This window comes from Perissodus microlepis, chromosome 22 (assembly GCF_051167445.1).
Source record: "Perissodus microlepis isolate ML-2025 ecotype Zambia chromosome 22, ASM5116744v1, whole genome shotgun sequence".
NCBI classification, from domain to species: domain Eukaryota; kingdom Metazoa; phylum Chordata; class Actinopteri; order Cichliformes; family Cichlidae; genus Perissodus; species Perissodus microlepis.
Window position 1 is genome coordinate 29,055,306 of NC_140481.1, and position 18,241 is coordinate 29,073,546.

The following is an 18,241-nucleotide window of genomic DNA, read 5'->3' on the forward strand; positions in this document are numbered from 1 at the left end:
GCGTTCCTCAAAAAGGATGATAAAGCAATATATTTACATAATTGTTCTTTTTTAAATTTTAGTCTTGCATAAAAAATAATTAGAAATAGACTTTGCCTTTAAAAGCTTAACTCATGATAACTCATCAGTTGAATCAGTTTCTATCTCTTGTTTTTCTTTTAACCTTGAATAATCACACCAGGCCTACTTTACACATTGTAGAATTCCATCACCTTCAAAATCATATTAACAAAAAGTTGCTAGAGAGTCAGATTCAGATCATGGGCACGTTATAAACCCTGAAGAAGTAGTTCCTCACACATGGCGTCATGGTCCCTGGGTTTTGAGTCTTGTGAGTTAATGTTTTTTTGATTTTGAGAATTGGCTATGTTTACGTTTTGTTTTGAAAAATTGTTTTTATTACTTATTCTTTTTACCTCCTTTGTGTCTTTGTGTATATTTAGTTCATCATTTGTGTCTCACTATTCATTATTTTTGTAGTTAGTATTTAGTTTGTTAAAAAAAAAAAAGCATGCACAATTGCACTCAAAAAAATCCGCGAAACAGCGAGGCTGCGAAATATATAGTATTTTATTATGTCCTGTATAGTATGTTATTCTATTTTATCTTATTCTATAGTTTTTTCTTAATTTTTGCTGCTCTTAACTTTGTACTTTTCACTTTCTGCTGTGACCAAACAAATTTCCCATGTGTGGGACTAAAAAAGGGTTAACTAATCTTATTTTATCTTACCTTATCTTATGTTCCCTTCTCTAGACTTTCAGTCCTCTATGTTAGTTTAACCCTTGTTTCTCCCATTCAGTTGTGCCTTCTTGTTTTATTTAGTAACTGTTGTTCTCACTGTCTTCTATTATATTTACTTCCTCTGCCTTATAATTTATACCTGTGCTCTCCTCTCATTATCCCATGAGTGCGTTTGGGTCCACATCCTACCTGCCAATCCATGATGCAGTGCATCCATGACAATATGCAATATTAAAATAATATATTACTATCTTTATTTTCTTTGTTTCTCTCTTCAGGTGTTCACATTTTACAGATGAGAGAAGGCTGTGAATGGGATGAAAAAACTGGAGAGGAGACTGGATTTTTACAGTACGGTTACAACGGAGAAGACTTTGTTGAGTTTGATCTGAAGACACTGACGTGGATCGCACTGAAACCAGAAGCTGCCATTACTAAACAAAGATGGGAGGCTGACAGTGTTAGAACAAAACACAATGAAAACCTTCTCACTAACATTTATCAAAAATGGATGAAGAAGTTTTTGTCCTATGGGAAAAGCTCCCTGCAGAGAACAGGTAGTCACACAACCTCGTACAGTTTCATGGATATAAAAATGTTTATTTTGTGTTGCATAGTCTTCCAAGAAATACAGTTGTATGACAAAACATCATTTTTAGAAGGTAACTCTGGAAGAGGCTGGATCCACACACATCTGCTACAATGTGTTATTGATTATTTCAGTTAAACATTTTTTTTTCAATAATAATATTTTCAGACACAAATAAGGAAAAATTAAAATTAACAGTGATGGTGTGGGCAGAAAAATTATTAAGAACTCATTGAGATGAAGAGCCCTTCTAAGAGAGGCTTGTGTACAAAAAAAAAAAAAAAAAAAACAATACAAGAACACATTATACATATTCAAATTAAGAAAATCGTGTGCAAGGGTAGTTGTAGATAATATAACAATTTTAAATATAATGAAATCAGTTTCACAATTTTTGTAGCTCATTCCATTTAAAGACAGCAAATTTTTTAGTCCCAGTGTTAAAATGTACTGTGACATGTGTTCAGATCCCAGTTATCTCTGTACAGAAATTTGGACCGGCTCTCCGTTCAAAGGTTTAGAGTCTCTGATCCTAGGGGTATCATCACTATAGGAACCAAAATAGAAAGTAATTTAAGCTGATGGTGTTGGGGATTCGACCAGCAACTAACTACCTCAATCTAAAAGTGTCTACCCTGCTGTCCCCTAGATGATGCACCCCACTAGCAACCCTGAGTAAGTTATAATCAGCACCCATATTCATTAACAATAGCTTGCCCATAATGATCTATAGCACTTGGAAATTTGCTGAGAGTAGCCCCCGGTGATTCAAACATGGTAACAGATCCACTGTTTTCTTGGTGAGGAATTTGAATCTTTCTGCAATCACCAAAGGTCAGTGTGTACATGTTGTTTTTTATGGTTTTAATGCCTAGATTTGATGGGAAAAGAGAAGCCTTTGGTTCCATTACACTCACAAAGGTAGGCTGATTTATTGATGTACAGAATTCAGTTTGAGGTATTTGATGGTTAAACTCCAACTGCCCATCACAGCAGAGTTGAATCCCAGTGGTGATAGGGATTAGGGCAGGACCTCTCAGAATCTAGATGCTAGTGGTGGAGATGAAGAGCCTTTAATGGAGCCTGAGTGACAAGGGAGACAGAGATGGGAAGGAGGTGGGTTGCACTAAGCCATCTGCACGGGAAAATGACAGATGCGCAGTGAGATTTAAAGTACGAGGAGTGAAGACTGATTGGACTGATGGAGGCCAGGAGAAAGACAATTGGTCTAGACCTGTCATGACAATCAGCTTAACAGTGTGAGGAAACTGGAAGTGATGTAAAGCTTAGATTAGTCACATACACATTGGAAACAAATAGATAACTACCTACAGATCGTCCTTAATGAATTTACACATAAGCTTCATTACATTACTTCATTACTGAAATTAAGAAACTTTTGATAGTTTCATTGAGTCCATTTGAGTTAATTGGTGAAACACCTGTTGATGAAAATAAAGGCACACCCCAAACACAGAGCCTTTTTCTTTGACATCATGGGAAAATCAAGAGAAATCATCCAAGACATCAGAAAAAGAATTGTGGCCCTCCACAAGTGTGATTCATCTTTAGGTGCAATTTCCAGATGCCTGGAGGTCCCACATTCATCTAGTCAGGCAATAATATGTAAGTATAACAAATATGGGAATGCACAACCGTCATACTGCTTGAGAAGAAGACAGATTTTGCGTCCCAGAGAGTTTTGTTGCGAAATGTGCAAATCAACCCTGGGACAACAGCAAAAGACCTTGTGAAGATGCTGGCTGAAACTGATAAGACAGTGTCATTATCCACCATAAAACGAATCCTGTACCACCATTAGCTGAAAGGTTACTCTGGGATGAGAAAGCCATTACTTCAAAACCAATGTAAAAAAGCCAAACTACAGTTTCCAACTGCACGGAGGGACAAAAATGTTAAATTCTTGTGACATGTCCTGTGGTCTGACGAAACAAAAATTAAACCATTCGGCAATGATAAAGTGTATATTTGGAGAAAAAAAAGGGGGAAGCTTTAAAGCGTCTCTGACCACCAGTAGGCAACGGGTGAAGTGTCTTGCCCAAGGACACAACGACCGAGACACATAGTATATATGCACACACACGGAGGGGAATGAGGAATGGCAAACAGGAGGGAGGTACAGCTGATCCTAAATAACATTACAAGTGACACAGACCTTCAAAGTAAAACAGGAACTCCACAGATTGAACTTACAGACACAGACTCAGGGACACAAAACAGAGCACACAGACAGGGATAACTAGGCACACACCAAGGGAGGCACAGGCAGAAAACCCCTGAACCAGAATACATAATGAAACTAAACATCAAATCATCAGATAATAATAACAACACAAAATGCTGGGTCACCGAACCAGCACCATGACAGGTTCAGGTCTGGTTGGGATAGGATTGTAGCCGAGGCAAACCATTCCTTGAGGTGAGTGAAAGCAGTTTGGGCTGATTGATCCCACTGAAAAGGAACCATAGGAGACGTTAACAGAGTTAGTGGTGAAGCAATCTTACTAAAGTCCCTAATAAAACTGCAGTAGAAATTTGCGAACCCAAGGAAGAGCTGGAGTTGTGGGTTTGGGCCACTCTTCTACAGCCTTTACCTTCACAGGATCGGGTCAAAGATTGCCCTGCTCAATGATGTAACCAAGAAAAGACACTGTCCAAACATGAAACTCACACTTTTCTCCCTTTACAAACAGTCTGTTTTCAAGCAGTTGCTGGAAAACCTGCCTGACATGGCTTTTGTGTTCTGATACTTAGGTGGGGAAAATCAGGATGTCGTCCAAGTAGACAAAAACAAAGTGGTTGATAAAGTCCCGTAACACGTTGTTAACCAGGGCCCAAAAAACAGCTGGTGCATTGGTTAATCCAAAATATCATCACAAGCTTAAAGGCTAATTTCCACTCATCCCCTCCTCGAATCCTGACTAGATAGTAGACATTCCTCTGGTCCAGCTTACTGAAAACCACCTGGGAAGAGATATCCAAACTACATTGTAGATGACAGACAGTTGGTGTTGAAAGCCACCCCCTTTTTTCATCCGAAACCTCTGGTAATAATGACCCATGCTTTTTTATTTACACTTTGGCTCATGATGAGGAACATAATCAATGGCTGGTCAATGACAATCTTAAGGGACGGGGTTTAAGTACCTAGGAACTCTCCACTATTTGCCCCATATCAATGGTCATGACAATTAGCATATTAATGATCATGAAACTGACCTCATGGTCCATTAGTGCAATCGTGGTTGGGACGCTCATCTTGTAACCGGAAAGTTGCCAGTTCAATCCCCAGCTCTGTCTTGGTCGTTGTGTCCTTGGGCAAGACACTTCACCTACCGCCTACTGGTGTTGGCCAGAGGGGCCGATGGCGCAATATGGCAGCCTCGCTTCTGTCAGTCTGCCCCAGGGCAGCTGTGGCTACAAACGTAGCTTGCCTCCACCAGTTTGTGAGAGTTAATGAATAGTGGAATTGTAAAGTGCTTTGAGGGTCTCGAAAAGCGCTATATAAATGCAATCCATTATTATTCAGTGGTGGTAGTTTCAGTCATTATACCATTTAAGGTATAAAGTTGGGGAAATCTGCAGTCAGCTGAAACTGTGGAAGTCATTTGGATGAGTGACAAAATGTTTCTCCTACTAAAAATGCTACGTCCAGATGAACAGAATAAACTTTTTGGGATTTTTTTTTACCTGGATGATTGAGCATGCATCAAGACATCTCCACCATTTGGCTTCAAGAACATTTACAAGAAACTTAAAGTCCAGTTGCTTTCTTTGTGCCATCTACCGGAACCAAATTCCTTCTATATGTTTAGAGGGATACTTGGCCAATACACGTGATTCTGATTCTGATTCCAAGCTTCATAGGCAACCATGACCTGGAAGACTGAAAACCTACACAGACAATCACTCACAATTATTTTCTGTTGGTATTACAGTGTTTTATATCTAACACGTACATTATACAGTTCTTCCTATTGAATTTCGTTTTCTTTGTTTTTCTTTGTATCCTCATTTGGTTTCTTTTCTAATCATTACTTCTTCCTTCCTCTGCCTGCATTGTCTCCCTCTGTCTCTCCAGTTCTTCCCTCAGTGTCTCTCCTTCAGAAGACCCCTTCCTCTCCAATCATCTGCCACGCTACAGGTTTCTACCCTGACAGAGTTTTGATGTTCTGGAAAAAAGATGGAGAGGAAATTCATGAAGGTGTGGATCCTGGAGAGATCCTCCCCAACAATGATGGGACCTTCCAGAGTAATGTTGATCTGAATGTTTCATCAGTCACACCTGAAGACTGGAGCAGATATGACTGTGTATTTCAGCTCTCCAATGATGAGCATGTCATCACCAAACTGGACAAAACAGTGATCAGAACAAAATGTGGAAAAAAAATACCGTGCAATGATGGAGGTGAGAGAAACGTTTTGTTTGCTGATATTGTTAATGTAATGCTTTATTTGTTTATCCTATATTGGATCCCAGGAGGCATAACTGTCACGTTGGGAATAACTCTTTTAGATCTTAATAGGGAAAAATATGTTGGTTTTTTATTATTATTATTATTGTGTATTACAATCATTTTCTCTCACTTTCATTGTAAATATAAACTCTTGCTGTTGATATTAGTAAGAAAACTTGTTTTGAATTTCATGCCACCCTGAATGTGATATTAGAACTTCTACATTTGTCTTCAAACTACATAAATCCGTGGTTAGAACCAAAGGGGCAAAAACAAAATAAGTAATGATCAAATGAGAGTAACTCATTTATTTGCTCTAACTGCTAAAACTGTGAATTTTCTATAATGTGGTGTTTGAATGTCCATCCATCCACTTTCTTCCCCTTATCTAATAAAGTAATAATAATAATAATAATAATAATAATAATAATAATGATAATAATAATAATAATAATAATAATAATAAATAATTTTATTTATAAAGCACCTTTCAACACACCCAAGGACACTCAACAATAGAACAAAACACATAATAGAATAAAACACAAAATGAAGAACAATAAAAGCCTAAGAAGGTCTAGCAGAAAAGTCAGACCTCTCCCCAGCCTCCCACTCCAGCTTATATGGGGGAACACTGAGGCATTCCCAGGCCAGCCAAGACATGTAATCTCTCCAGGCTGTCCTGAGTCTGCCTTAGGGCCTCCATCTGGTGAGACATGCCTTGAACAGCTCACCCAGGAGGTGGCCAAGAAGCATCCTAATCATTTACCCAAACTATCTCAGCTGGGTCCTTTTGATGTGGACAAGTAGCTGCTCTCCTCTGAGCCCCTCTTGAATGGCTGACCTCCTCACCCTATCCTATCTCTAAGGGAGAGAGATAGGATAGAGATTCTTTTGGTCATTACCCAGAGCTTGTAACTATAGGTGCTCAGTCTCTCTCTTCACCATGATGGACTGGTACAGCATCCGCATCACTGCAGATGCCACCCTAATTTATCTGTCAATTTCTCGCTCCCCTCGCCCCTCACTTGCGAACAATACCCTGACAGACTTAATCTCCTCCACTTGGGGCAGTGATCCCCAGGTCCTCCACCTCTGACAGCCACTCAACAAACATTGTAGCCAACATATATTTCTCCTGCGAGTGGTAGGCTTACAGGAGGGCTTTTGGCTGCGCTCCCCCGGGACCCATGAGCTAAGGCCCAGCCTCATCTGGCACTTCACCTAGGACCAATTTGGCTATGAAGACCCTACCAGGGGACAACAAAGCCCAACATAGCCCCTGGGATCACTGATAAGGTGTTTGAATTTTTTGTCCTGTTTTTAGTCCTCAACTGTGAAAGGCTGATAGGGTATTGTTGCTACCCTCCTGGGCAGGCATGGACACCCAAGTTTGTGGATGCACTAACTTGAGAACGAAGCAATGTAGGATTTTTAAATTGATACCATAGGTCTAGCAACTACAAATCTTGGACAAGTTATAATCTCAGTGCCCTTGAACTCAAGGTTAAGCTCAGAGGTTATATATCTTGAAAATCATGTAGGATATTTTTAAATTGATACCCTGAGTGCATCTACTAGGGGGCTGAGTGATACTACTTACAGCCGCCAGTATTTTTTTGTCACGCCCCAAGAAAAATAGCTGTTACTGTGGGAATAAATTATGGACAGAATAAAAATAAATCCGGTGTTTGTATAAAGTAATACCTGTTTCTTTGATTCAGAGTATGTGAGGTGTTACTGGTGTTAAAAATTGTAAGAATACCCTTTTTAAAGTTCACGCTTCAGACCATGTAACTCTGACAGTGAACTTCTACATTTTAAAATTCAACACTGTCTCTAATTCATAAAATCCTCAGTTGTTTGTTTATGGCTTTTCACCGAGGCATATGTTACTGAACGCAATTAGAAGTGAAAACTAGAGCTCCTGCTAATGAGTTAAAAAGTTAGTAATATAATTTTAGTGCATTTGTCCTGCTTCATTGAAATATGTAGTGTAGATGAAACCTATAGGATGGATGTGTGATATTATTATAGGGTTCTTAGGCAACGGTTGTTGTGATTTGGTGCTATGTAAATAAAACTGAACTGAATGTACTTTTTTAAATTTTATTTTTTACTTAGTAGACACACCCTCTGCCATGATGACTGCTGTCATTGCTGCAGTGGTTGCTGCAGTGGTTGTTCTCTCTGTGGCTGCTGTTGGATTTGTTGTTTACAAAAAGTAAAAAGGTAAGAGATTCAAATGATTAGAGCTGGCACTCTGATACAGACTGTAAAACTGAACTCATCTGGCATTTTGAAATCCTTTTTTATTGCAGGAACACATTGTACATTGAAAGTAAACATCTATACACCCATTTTCTTCTCCTTATCCACTTCAGGGGGACGGGGGGGGGGCTGCAGCCTATGCCATGTGTCATAATAAAGCAAGAGGCAGCACTGGACAGAGACAACACAGAGAGACAGACAAGCATTAATGCCAATTGACCCCATGGATGTCTTTGGAGTGGGATGTGGGAGGAAGCTGAAGTGCCCAGAAAAAACTCAGGTGGACACGATGAAAAGGCCCAAATGCCACACAGAAAGACCCCAGACTGGATTCAAGTCCAAGACCTTCTTTTAAAATGTGTTTTATTGATGTATATAAAAGTCATTTCAGGATCAGTGAGCCTAAAAAAATGTGTTGTTGACCTACAATTTCTGTCAACATCTTTGAACTCTGAGATTGAATCAAGACGCCACATGAACAAAGTACAGCAAACCACATAGATAAGTATACGGACTTCAGTTGAAGAAGTTATGAGCAAAGAAGATAATTGGTCATTTTATTCTTTTCATTAATATAATTTCTTAAATGTCTAACAACACTTTAATAGTTTTTTAGGATGACTTTGCACACATAAAGCCCTTCTGAAAGTCTTTAATGCTATCCGTTTACACTATCCATTATCCTGCATTATCTAGAACCCCAGGTTGGTATTAAAGGATCTGTACTTCCGTTGCCCATTATAAATGTGGTTTTCTTCAAGTTTTTGCCTTTAGTGCTCTACTTTTTTTCAGTATGTTTCTTTTAGGCCAGGTCATTTGAAACAGAGTACAGTTATGGCCAAATGCTTTGACAGTGTAATTCTTTGTGATTTTATTTACAAAAGTCTTTGAAACTTATGAAATGCTTATGATTTAATTTAATTTATTTAGGACAGTGCATGTTAATGAACATAAATGTAAAAAAATTACATGAACGTAAACATACCAGATTATAGCCAAGGGCTAATTTCCATCTGTTGTCCATAAAACAAAAAAATAGACATAATAATTCATAAAAATTCATCATTCATTCATAATAAAAACTCCATCACCAAACTCACACATACACACCATTCTATTCCCAAATAAAACATTAAAACTATACAACTTATACATGATCACACACTTGATTTGTCCATAACCAGTTTTTAACCTGTGCCTTAAACAAGTTGAATGTAAAGCATTCTCTAATGGATTGAGGAAGACTGTTCCACAGATGGCCATCCTGGACAGAAAGGACGTTCTGCCCAAATGCTGTCCGTCTGTGGGGTATAAACAAGTCTCCTCGGGTTGTAGCTCGAGTGGTCCTGTCTGAGCTTTCTTTATGCCTAATGAACTCCTTTAGTGGTGGTGGAGCAAGGGAGTGTAAAACTTTATATATTAAACACACTCTTTTAAGTTTCACTAAGTTATTGAAGTTCAGTAATTTATGTTTTTTTAACACATGACAGTGGTGGTGGGAAGTGTTTTTTTTGTCAAGTAGTTTTAAACTTGTTTTATAAATGTTTTCAATAGTTTTAAGTGTTGTTGGACAAGCAAGTGACCAGGACGTCAAACAATAGTCTATAAGAGAGATGATCCTTGAGTAAAAATAAGTTTACTTGTTGATTGTTCCTGTATATCATGTCAAAACATGTTTAAAAAAACAACACAAAACACAAAGACTGAAGCTACAAACTGTATGAAACACATCATTTGTGTCACACTCAAATGTTGCTTTGACTGTATATCTCACCAATGATGGCAGAAGATGGCTGGTTATCATGTTAATAAAATCTTAATAAGGAGGAGTGAAAGGCTCTGTCAGATTTTTTCTGCAGCATATCATATGTTAAAGATGAAGAAATGTGGTTTATTTCTGAATTTAGATGAGATTTTTATTAATATTAAGCCATACATGTGTTTCGGTACATAAAATTAATTCCAGAATCATTGACGATGTGTTTTAATAAAGCTCTTGACTTCACCTCCTAACTCTCAAAGACTGAATCCAGAAACCACATAGACAAACACAGCGCCCTGAACATATAGTGACATTAACTGTTTACTCCCCCAAATAAATGAGCAAAGGAGCTTTTTGATTTTAATGTAATTATTAAAAAGTAATTAATTAATTAATTAAATGGTCATGGTATTTGGTGGTGGAAATGTGAACTTGCAGATGGAGGAGAGTTGAGTTTATATGGTGTCCAACAGAAATGAAGTCCATAAGTCTAAATTGAAGGTTGACACAGGGATACTCTCAGACTGACTGACAAAAGAAATAAATATACAAACACACAAAAAAATACTTGTAAACCAAGTCTTAAATACACAGGGGCTAATCAGGGGAACACAGTGCAGCTGGAGAAAAACAGGTGAACAAAATCAAACTGACAAGACACAGGAAATGGAGAACTAAACACAACATGCACAAGACAAGACACTAGCAAAACAAAACCAGAAGTAACTAAACAGCAAACACAGAGTTGGAGACTAAGAAAGCTTGAGAGTATAAACTAAACACTAACAGAAAACCAAACAAGATATCAAGAACCAAGGGCAGCACTGCAGCATTTTGAGCTTAATGAGTGATCAGAAAACTAACTCAAACAACAAAACTCAAACAATAACCAAAAAAACTTAGACTAATAACTCAGGTTATCTTATTTGTGTTTTAGAAATAGATTGATTTAATATAGATCAAAGCAACTCTTATCATGGCATTGTTGGAGCAAATCAGCAGCTTAAGACACAAAGTAAAGAAGGATGTAAAAGAGCTTAGAGCATTTGCTGGGGATTATGAGATGAATAATGTTCTGGCATTTACAATTGTAACAAAATAACCTGCTATCTTTTATTATCAGCCACATTTCCCCGCTTTTTTCTCAGTAAAACTTGTTATTTTACTTTAAACATTTTTTATAGTTTATTACATAAATTGTAATAATAAAGTGTTATGTATTACTGGTGTTTCTATGTCGCACTTCCAGACAACGGCACTGAGTTCTCTGAGAACCCAGAACCCTGTTTGACAAACAAGTGAATCATGTGGAATGAGAAAAATATGGAAAAAAGGAAATAAAAATTAACATCGATCAGATTATATATCTAAAGGAGTCAAAATACAAGTGAGAACATGAAGAAAAAAATCTAGATCATTGCTTACTACTATACAAAAACTAAAAGTAAAATCAAAATTTTCTTTCATTTTATAGAGAACTGCTCAGTCACTGTGTTTAATAACATTTTAAAAATTTGTGGTGGGGTTAACATCAACTGATGAAAGAGTGAATGATCATGTTGAACATGTAGCCCAGCTAGAAAAAAAGAGCAGTGGAAAGTAATTTTTTGGTGTATGATGTAAACAATTTAGTCATTTCTTTCTTTTGTTTTTGTTTAAAGGAAGATGTGGACAAATAAGATTATCTGTTGTCGTTTAATTTGGCCAATCAGCAATGACCTCCCAGCGACCCTTGCTGTTGACCTTGATCTCATGACTTTCTGTAGTTGCCGTTTCGTTCCTGTTCATACAATGCCATGTACCCGAGAAACTAATGTTTCCGAAGTCGAATTGCTAGGAGTTGCAAGCGAGTCTGCTGCAGTTTTTTTTGGTCGTTCAGAGTTTCACCTTGTCATCGGTCAGGTTTTTTTTGTTATCTGGTAAAAGGATGACTCGACAGACGGACCCAGTCTGAAGCAAGCCCTCATCGAGGAGCAGCGATTCCATAGTTCCAGTTAACTGGATGGCGAGCCAACCCAAAAGTGAATAGGATTTGCTGAGGTTTTATTGAAGCCAAAGCTTCGTTCCCATTGAAGCTTCAGATACCTGCAGGACTACGAAGTTTCTTCCTTCATCAGAGTGTGGTAGGACAAATGTAAAACAAACTGAACGGGCCCCAACGATCCATCAGTTACCAGACATTATTCACTCATACATTTGACTCAGAGAAAGCTGTATGCACGCACTTTTATTTATTTTGTTATTTTGGGGAAAATATTTTGTATTTTATTTTATTGCTTTCATTACATTTGTTTGCAGCTGCTGTGTGTCAAATATAACAAATTTGTGAACAGTCAAAAAAAAAAAGAAAAAAGAAAAAAATGTAGATTCACATCTTCAAAAACATTTACAACTAATTATTAAGCTATAAGTAATTTTCCTGATATGTAAATCTTTACCTCATGACATTCACAAATTTCATTTACCTTTGTTTTCACATTTTTCTTTATTCCTTCTTTTATTTATTTTTTTAATTATTTATTTTAACACTCAGTAAATGTACACTAATGCAGTGTTGTCTTTTTCCATGGTCTGTAGCCAAAGCTCTGTTTTATTTACAGTTTGTTTATCATTCTCACTAAATCCCAGATGATGAAAGAAACTAAATCACATCCAAAAAGTTGATTCTGTTCATCTGGATGTAACGTTTTCAGTGGGAGAAATGTTTATTCACTCATCCAAGTGACTTCTTCAGTCTCTGTCTTGGGTGTGTATTAAGACATAAAACACATCAAAATCTGGCTAATTTTAATTATGTGAACAATTTGATTTTAAAAAGCATGAATATTTTAAACAAAAACTATTCTTTGATATTCTTGAAGAGGCAGTTTATTTTTGGCATTGGCATGCAGAGGTACGCAAGCAATTGGAGGGTGTATCAGAAGATATTTCAGTGGAAGAAATCTGGAACAGATGTAGCAATAACCATCTAAATTAAAAAGTTACATCCATATGAGTATTATTCGCCCTTTCTTATTGGTCCACTTTCCTTTGATTCCAATCAACCTAATAATGAGCTGTTCATGAGAGATCATGTCTTTTACCTTTCCACTTTATTGTCATCCAGGTATTTAGATTTTCTGAAAAGCCCAAAAATGTTAACATTCTTTTCTTCTGTTATTTATCATTGACATGCCACCACAACATGCAGACTTTCTAGTGAAAGTGATCTGATCTAAAAAAAAAAAAAAACTGCACTTGTCAGTGATGGTTTCACCAGTGAATTCCATGAGTGAAGGACTCCGCTTCTTCTCTCAGCAATAAAAAAACAAAACAATAAAAACTCCCCTTAAAGAAGGAGTTATCACAACCCAAACCCAATAAAAATGAGCTACTAATAGATAGATTGGAGGCCATTCACCTTACTAAGCAATGACTGTAAAATGTATGCTTTAATTCTCAGTAAAAGAATGAAAACAGAACTGGGAGAAAAAACCCCCCCCCTGAAAGACATGGGCACAGCTGGACTGGCCATTGGGCATACCGGGTATGGTGATTTTTCGTTTTTATGGGCCGATGATTTTTTTTTGTTGTTTTTTTTAGTAACGGTACAAACAATGAAAGACGGTGGATTGGCCAGATGCTGGCAGATGTGTAAAAATAACTCAGTTGTTTGGTGGTGGCAATGGCGGAGCTTTTACAGAGGCCAGCGGGTGGACGAGGGAAAGGGGAGGCAGGAGGAGGAGAGACCCGAGGCGGCCGCCGGTCCGTGTGTCAGGTGAACTGAACTTCAGGTAAGAAGTTATGACCTGCAGTCTGTCTGGGTCAGATATAAACCAAGTTTGGGTGGAGTTTATTTCTTTTTCTCTCTTGTTTGTTTATTTCCCACTTTGCGCCAGAAAGAGGAAACCAGGATGGTCCATTTGGTAAAGTAAATCCCTTGGGCATCTTTCTTTGCCTTTAGACAATAATTCTGATAGCAAAAGAACCAACGGGACAGACGGGAAGGAAAAAAAAAAGTTTTGCCAGGGGGGCAGGTAGGGCATTAACAGGGAAATGGGGGCACAAAGAAAAACTTTTCTTTCTTATTCCCATTTAAAATGTCTAGCTTTTATTAAATAATTATCTGAAGCTTATAACAAAAGTTTTTATCTGATGTAAAATGTATAGAAATCATACATATACCAACAAGACAGTGTACATCACTGTACATCACTATAATACCTGGTGGGCCGGTCTCTAGTCAAAATGCCCGGGCCGATTTTTTGTCCCAGTCCAGCCCTGGACATGGGTGAGCATGTTTGGTGTGGAAGAACTTGACTGAGCTGCACAGAGTCCTGACTCAACCCAACAAAACACTTTGGGGTTGAATTAGAGTGCAGACTTCCCATAAACAAAACTCCTAAATGTCTTGATGTATTCTCAGTCATCCAGGTAATTCTGTTATCCAGGTTAATTCTGTTCATCTGGACATATCATTTTCAGTGGGAGAAACGTTAAAACGTCACTCATCCATGTGACTTCTTCAGTCTCAGCTAACTCCAGATTTCCCCAACTTTATAAACAGTACATTTGCACAATGACTGAAACTTGCACAATGACTGAAACTAGCCCACTGATGACAATGGGCTTTCTTAATCATAATTATGCAGCCTCTCCTATGCACAAAGTCACAAGCTGTGGGTAGTGATCGAAAGAATGAGATCGTGGATACAAGCAGCAGAAATGAGATTCCTCTGAAGGGTGTCTGGACTCTCCCTTAGGGTGAGAGGTTCAGTCAACCGGGAGGGGCTCAGAGTAGAGCTGCTGCTCCTCCACATTGAAAGGAGCCAGTTGAGTTAGTTCTAGCATCTGGCAAGGATGTTTCCTGGGCACCTCCTAGGTGAGGTGTTCACCCAAGAGGTGCCCACCGGGGCAGACCCAGGACACTCTGGACAGATTATTATATTTCTTGGCTGGCCTGGGAATGCCTCGGTGTTCCCCCAGACAAGCTGGAGGAGGTGACTGGGGAGAGGAAGATCTGGGCTTCTCTGTCGTGACCCGACCCTGGATAAGTGAAAGAAGATGGATGAAAGTTTTCTTGTATAGAAACTCTGACAGAATCAGAGTTATGTTCATGAACATTACATCCGCAGCAGCAGGGAGGCCCCGCATCCCAGATCCCAATCGGACGGCCAACACCTCCTCCCAGCCCCCCCGCCCCGATGGCCAGCAGAGAACAGGGGTGTGTGAAGACCCCTAACCTCCCTCCTCTCGCTCATGTGTAGTGTTGCTGCGTGTTGTTTTAAGGTGCATTTAAAACATGGGAGGGCATGGTGCTGCTGCCAGAGCGCAGCAGGTGTTAGCACGGCCCCTCCCGAGAACCCTCAATGTCTACATGGATTTAAAATTGAGAGGTGGGCACCGGCGCCAGAGGTGGGGTTGAATACACAGACCGTCCACTGGACTGCTTTGGTGACTCTAAAGGGAGCAACTAAAAGAAGATTAACCCTTTAAAACCGGTCAGAGCGGGCACGCTCTGTTTTGCGTAACTATTTTTAAATCCCGGTAGCTCTGCAACCACGTAAGCTAGCGCAATAATTTTTTTTGCATATGAAACCGGAGGAGTTGTACTTACATCTTATGCCATCAGCTTGTCCTAGGTCACAGTTTCCTTCCACATATAGCTTTGCAAAAACTGCATAAAAAGCGCTTGCAGCAACAAAAACATAATATTCCAGAAACACGCTTTGCCAGCTGTTCATAACACTTCCTATGTTGGAATAGACGTCAGCGCGAACTTTTGCATGTCCGCCATTACCTGCCCAAAACCGGAAGTGACGTCATTTTCGCGGAAATGTAGTTTTTTTTTTACCATATAGCCTCATGAGCCTATACTGGTGTTTTTAAAAGTTATCTTTGACTTTATGACTTTCTGTGTCGTTTCTGGGATGCTTAGGACTCATATTGCACTGCTGGAAATAGTTTATTTTGATGCATATGCTGCTTTTTTGCAAATTTGCATTATAATATTTATTTTCGTTTTTCCTGCAGTGTATAAAAATTGGTGTATTTCAAAAATAAAACCTTGAAGACACTCAAAATAAATTTCCTGTGGTAGGAAACTATTTTGTGCAACTTTTTTGTATTTACAGTTTTGAGGGATAAGCCTCTTAAATTTCTCTAACTAGAAATATATGTTAAAAAAACAAAAACGATTTTCAATTTTTTTGTAGTTTATTGCACTTTTTGGCAATTTATGTAAGTACTATGCACTTAATGCATACATATTATTAAAATCTGGGCTATAATGGTTGTATTGATGTATAGCAACTTGAAATGCTCCCAAAAATGGCACTACAGCATGTAAAAATATAATATAAGCTCTGGCGGACTTGGTTCTATGGTAGGTCTTAAAGGGTTAAAAACAACAACTTTTCATCTTATTATAAATAGACTAAATAGACTTACTTTGTACTTAAAAATATAATAGTAAAATAAAATGTAATAGTTATTCATAACACATATAACTAACCTGCTTTTTAGGTTTTAAGGACTACATTTAAATAAGGAGTGATCAGAATTGAACATGATTTATTGATATACAGAGTTCAATTAAGATATTTAGTGATTACAGTACGATGCCCCACACCGGCGGCCACCTCGGGTCTCTCCTCCTCCTGCCTCCCCTTTCCCTCATCCCCCTGCTGGCCTCTGTGGAAGCTCTGCCAGAGCTGCCACCACCAAACGACAATTTTTACCAGCTATTAGTTGACAAGAGACACCCGGAATGGCTAACCGAAGGCCAGACAGTCCTGATCCTCAAGGACCCCCAGAAGGGGCCGGCCCCATCCAACTACCAACCAATAACCTGCCTCTGTACCACATGGAAGCTCCTGTCAGGCATCATAGCGGCTAAGATGAACAGGCACATGGTTCAATACATGAGTGGGGCACAGAAAGGGCAAGAATACCAGAACACCAGCTACTGGGAGACAGGACAGTCAGCCGTGACTGCAAGACTAGGCTGACCAACCTGTGCTCTGCCTGGATTGATTACAAGAAGGCCTATGACTCAATGCCCCACACCTGGATCCTCGAATGCCTAGAACTGTACAAGATCAACAGGACCCTGAGAGCCTTCATCATGAACTCAATGGGGATGTGGCAGACACTAGAGGCCAACTTCGAGCCCATAGCACAAGTCACCATCAAGTGCGGGATCTACCAAGGAGATACTCTGTCCCCACTGCTGTTCTGCATAGGCCTGAATCCCCTCAGTGAGATCATTGACAAGACTGGCTACGGATACCGACTACGGAATGGAGCAGTTGTCAGCCACCTCCTGTACATGGATGACATCAAGCTGTATGCCAAGAGTGAATGAGACATCGATTCACTGATCCACACCACCAGGATCTACAGCAATGATATTGGAATGTCATTCAGACTGGAGAAATGTTGTCAGATAATAACAAAGAGAAGGAAGGTAATCAGAAGGGAAGGGATCGAATTACCAGAAGGCAACATTCAATTCAATTCAATTTTATTTATATAGCGCCAAATCACAGCAAAAGTCGCCTCAAGGCGCTTTATATTTTACAGTAGATACAGAGAAAAACCCAACAATCATATGACCCCCTATGAGCAAGCACTTTGGCGACAGTGGGAAGGAAAAACTCCCTTTTGACAGGAAGAAACCTCCAGCAGAACCAGGCTCAGGGAGGGGCGAGGCCATCTGCTGCGACCGGTTGGGGTGAGAGAAGTAAAACAGGATTAAAAACATGCTGTGGAAGAGAGACAGAGGTTAATAACAGATATGATTCAATGCAGAGAGGTCTATTAACACATAGTGAGTGAGAAAGGTGAATGGAAAGGAAAAACTCAGTGCATCATGGGAATCCCCGGCAGCCTACGTCTATTGCAGCATAACTAAGGGAGGATTCAGGGTCACCTGGTCCAGCCCTAACTATATGCTTTAGCAAAAAGGAAAGTTTTAAGCCTAATCTTAAAAGTAGAGATAGTTTCTGTCTCCCGAATCCAAACTGGAAGCTGGTTCCACAGAAGAGGGGCCTGGAAACTGAAGGCTCTCCCTCCCATTCTACTTTTAAATACTCTAGGAACAACAAGTAAGCCTGCAGTGCGAGAGCGAAGTGCTCTAATAGGGTGATATGGTACTACAAGGTCATTAAGATAAGATGGGGCCTGATTATTTAAGACCTTGTATGTGAGGAGCAGGATTTTGAATTCAATTCTGGATTTAACAGGAAGCCAATGAAGGGAAGTCAAAACAGGAGAAATATGCTCTCTCTTTCTAGTCCCTGTCAGTACTCTTGCTGCAGCATTTTGGATTAGCTGAAGGCTTTTCAGTGAGTTTTTTGGACATCCTGATAATAATGAATTACAGTAGTCCAGCCTGGAAGTAATAAATGCATGAAC

The 18,241-nt window shown here is 39.1% G+C and overlaps 1 protein-coding gene across 3 annotated transcripts in view; it reads left to right on the forward strand.

Annotated features, from left to right (window-relative positions):
* LOC146363442 (major histocompatibility complex class I-related protein 1-like) overlaps positions 1-9,911 on the forward strand; it is a 15,257-nt gene extending 5,346 nt beyond the window's left edge. For 2 of the 3 annotated variants that reach the window (XM_084919851.1, XM_084919848.1), the window contains exons 3-5: positions 1,023-1,301; positions 5,436-5,762; positions 7,936-9,911. In XM_084919851.1, the coding sequence (XP_084775977.1) occupies positions 1,023-1,301; positions 5,436-5,762; positions 7,936-8,039 (710 nt within the window). In that variant the 3' untranslated portion in view covers positions 8,040-9,911. The remainder of the gene's footprint in view (positions 1-1,022; positions 1,302-5,435; positions 5,763-7,935) is intronic. The other variant, XM_084919850.1, reaches the window with a different exon arrangement.
* The last annotated feature ends 8,330 nt before the right edge of the window (positions 9,912-18,241 follow it).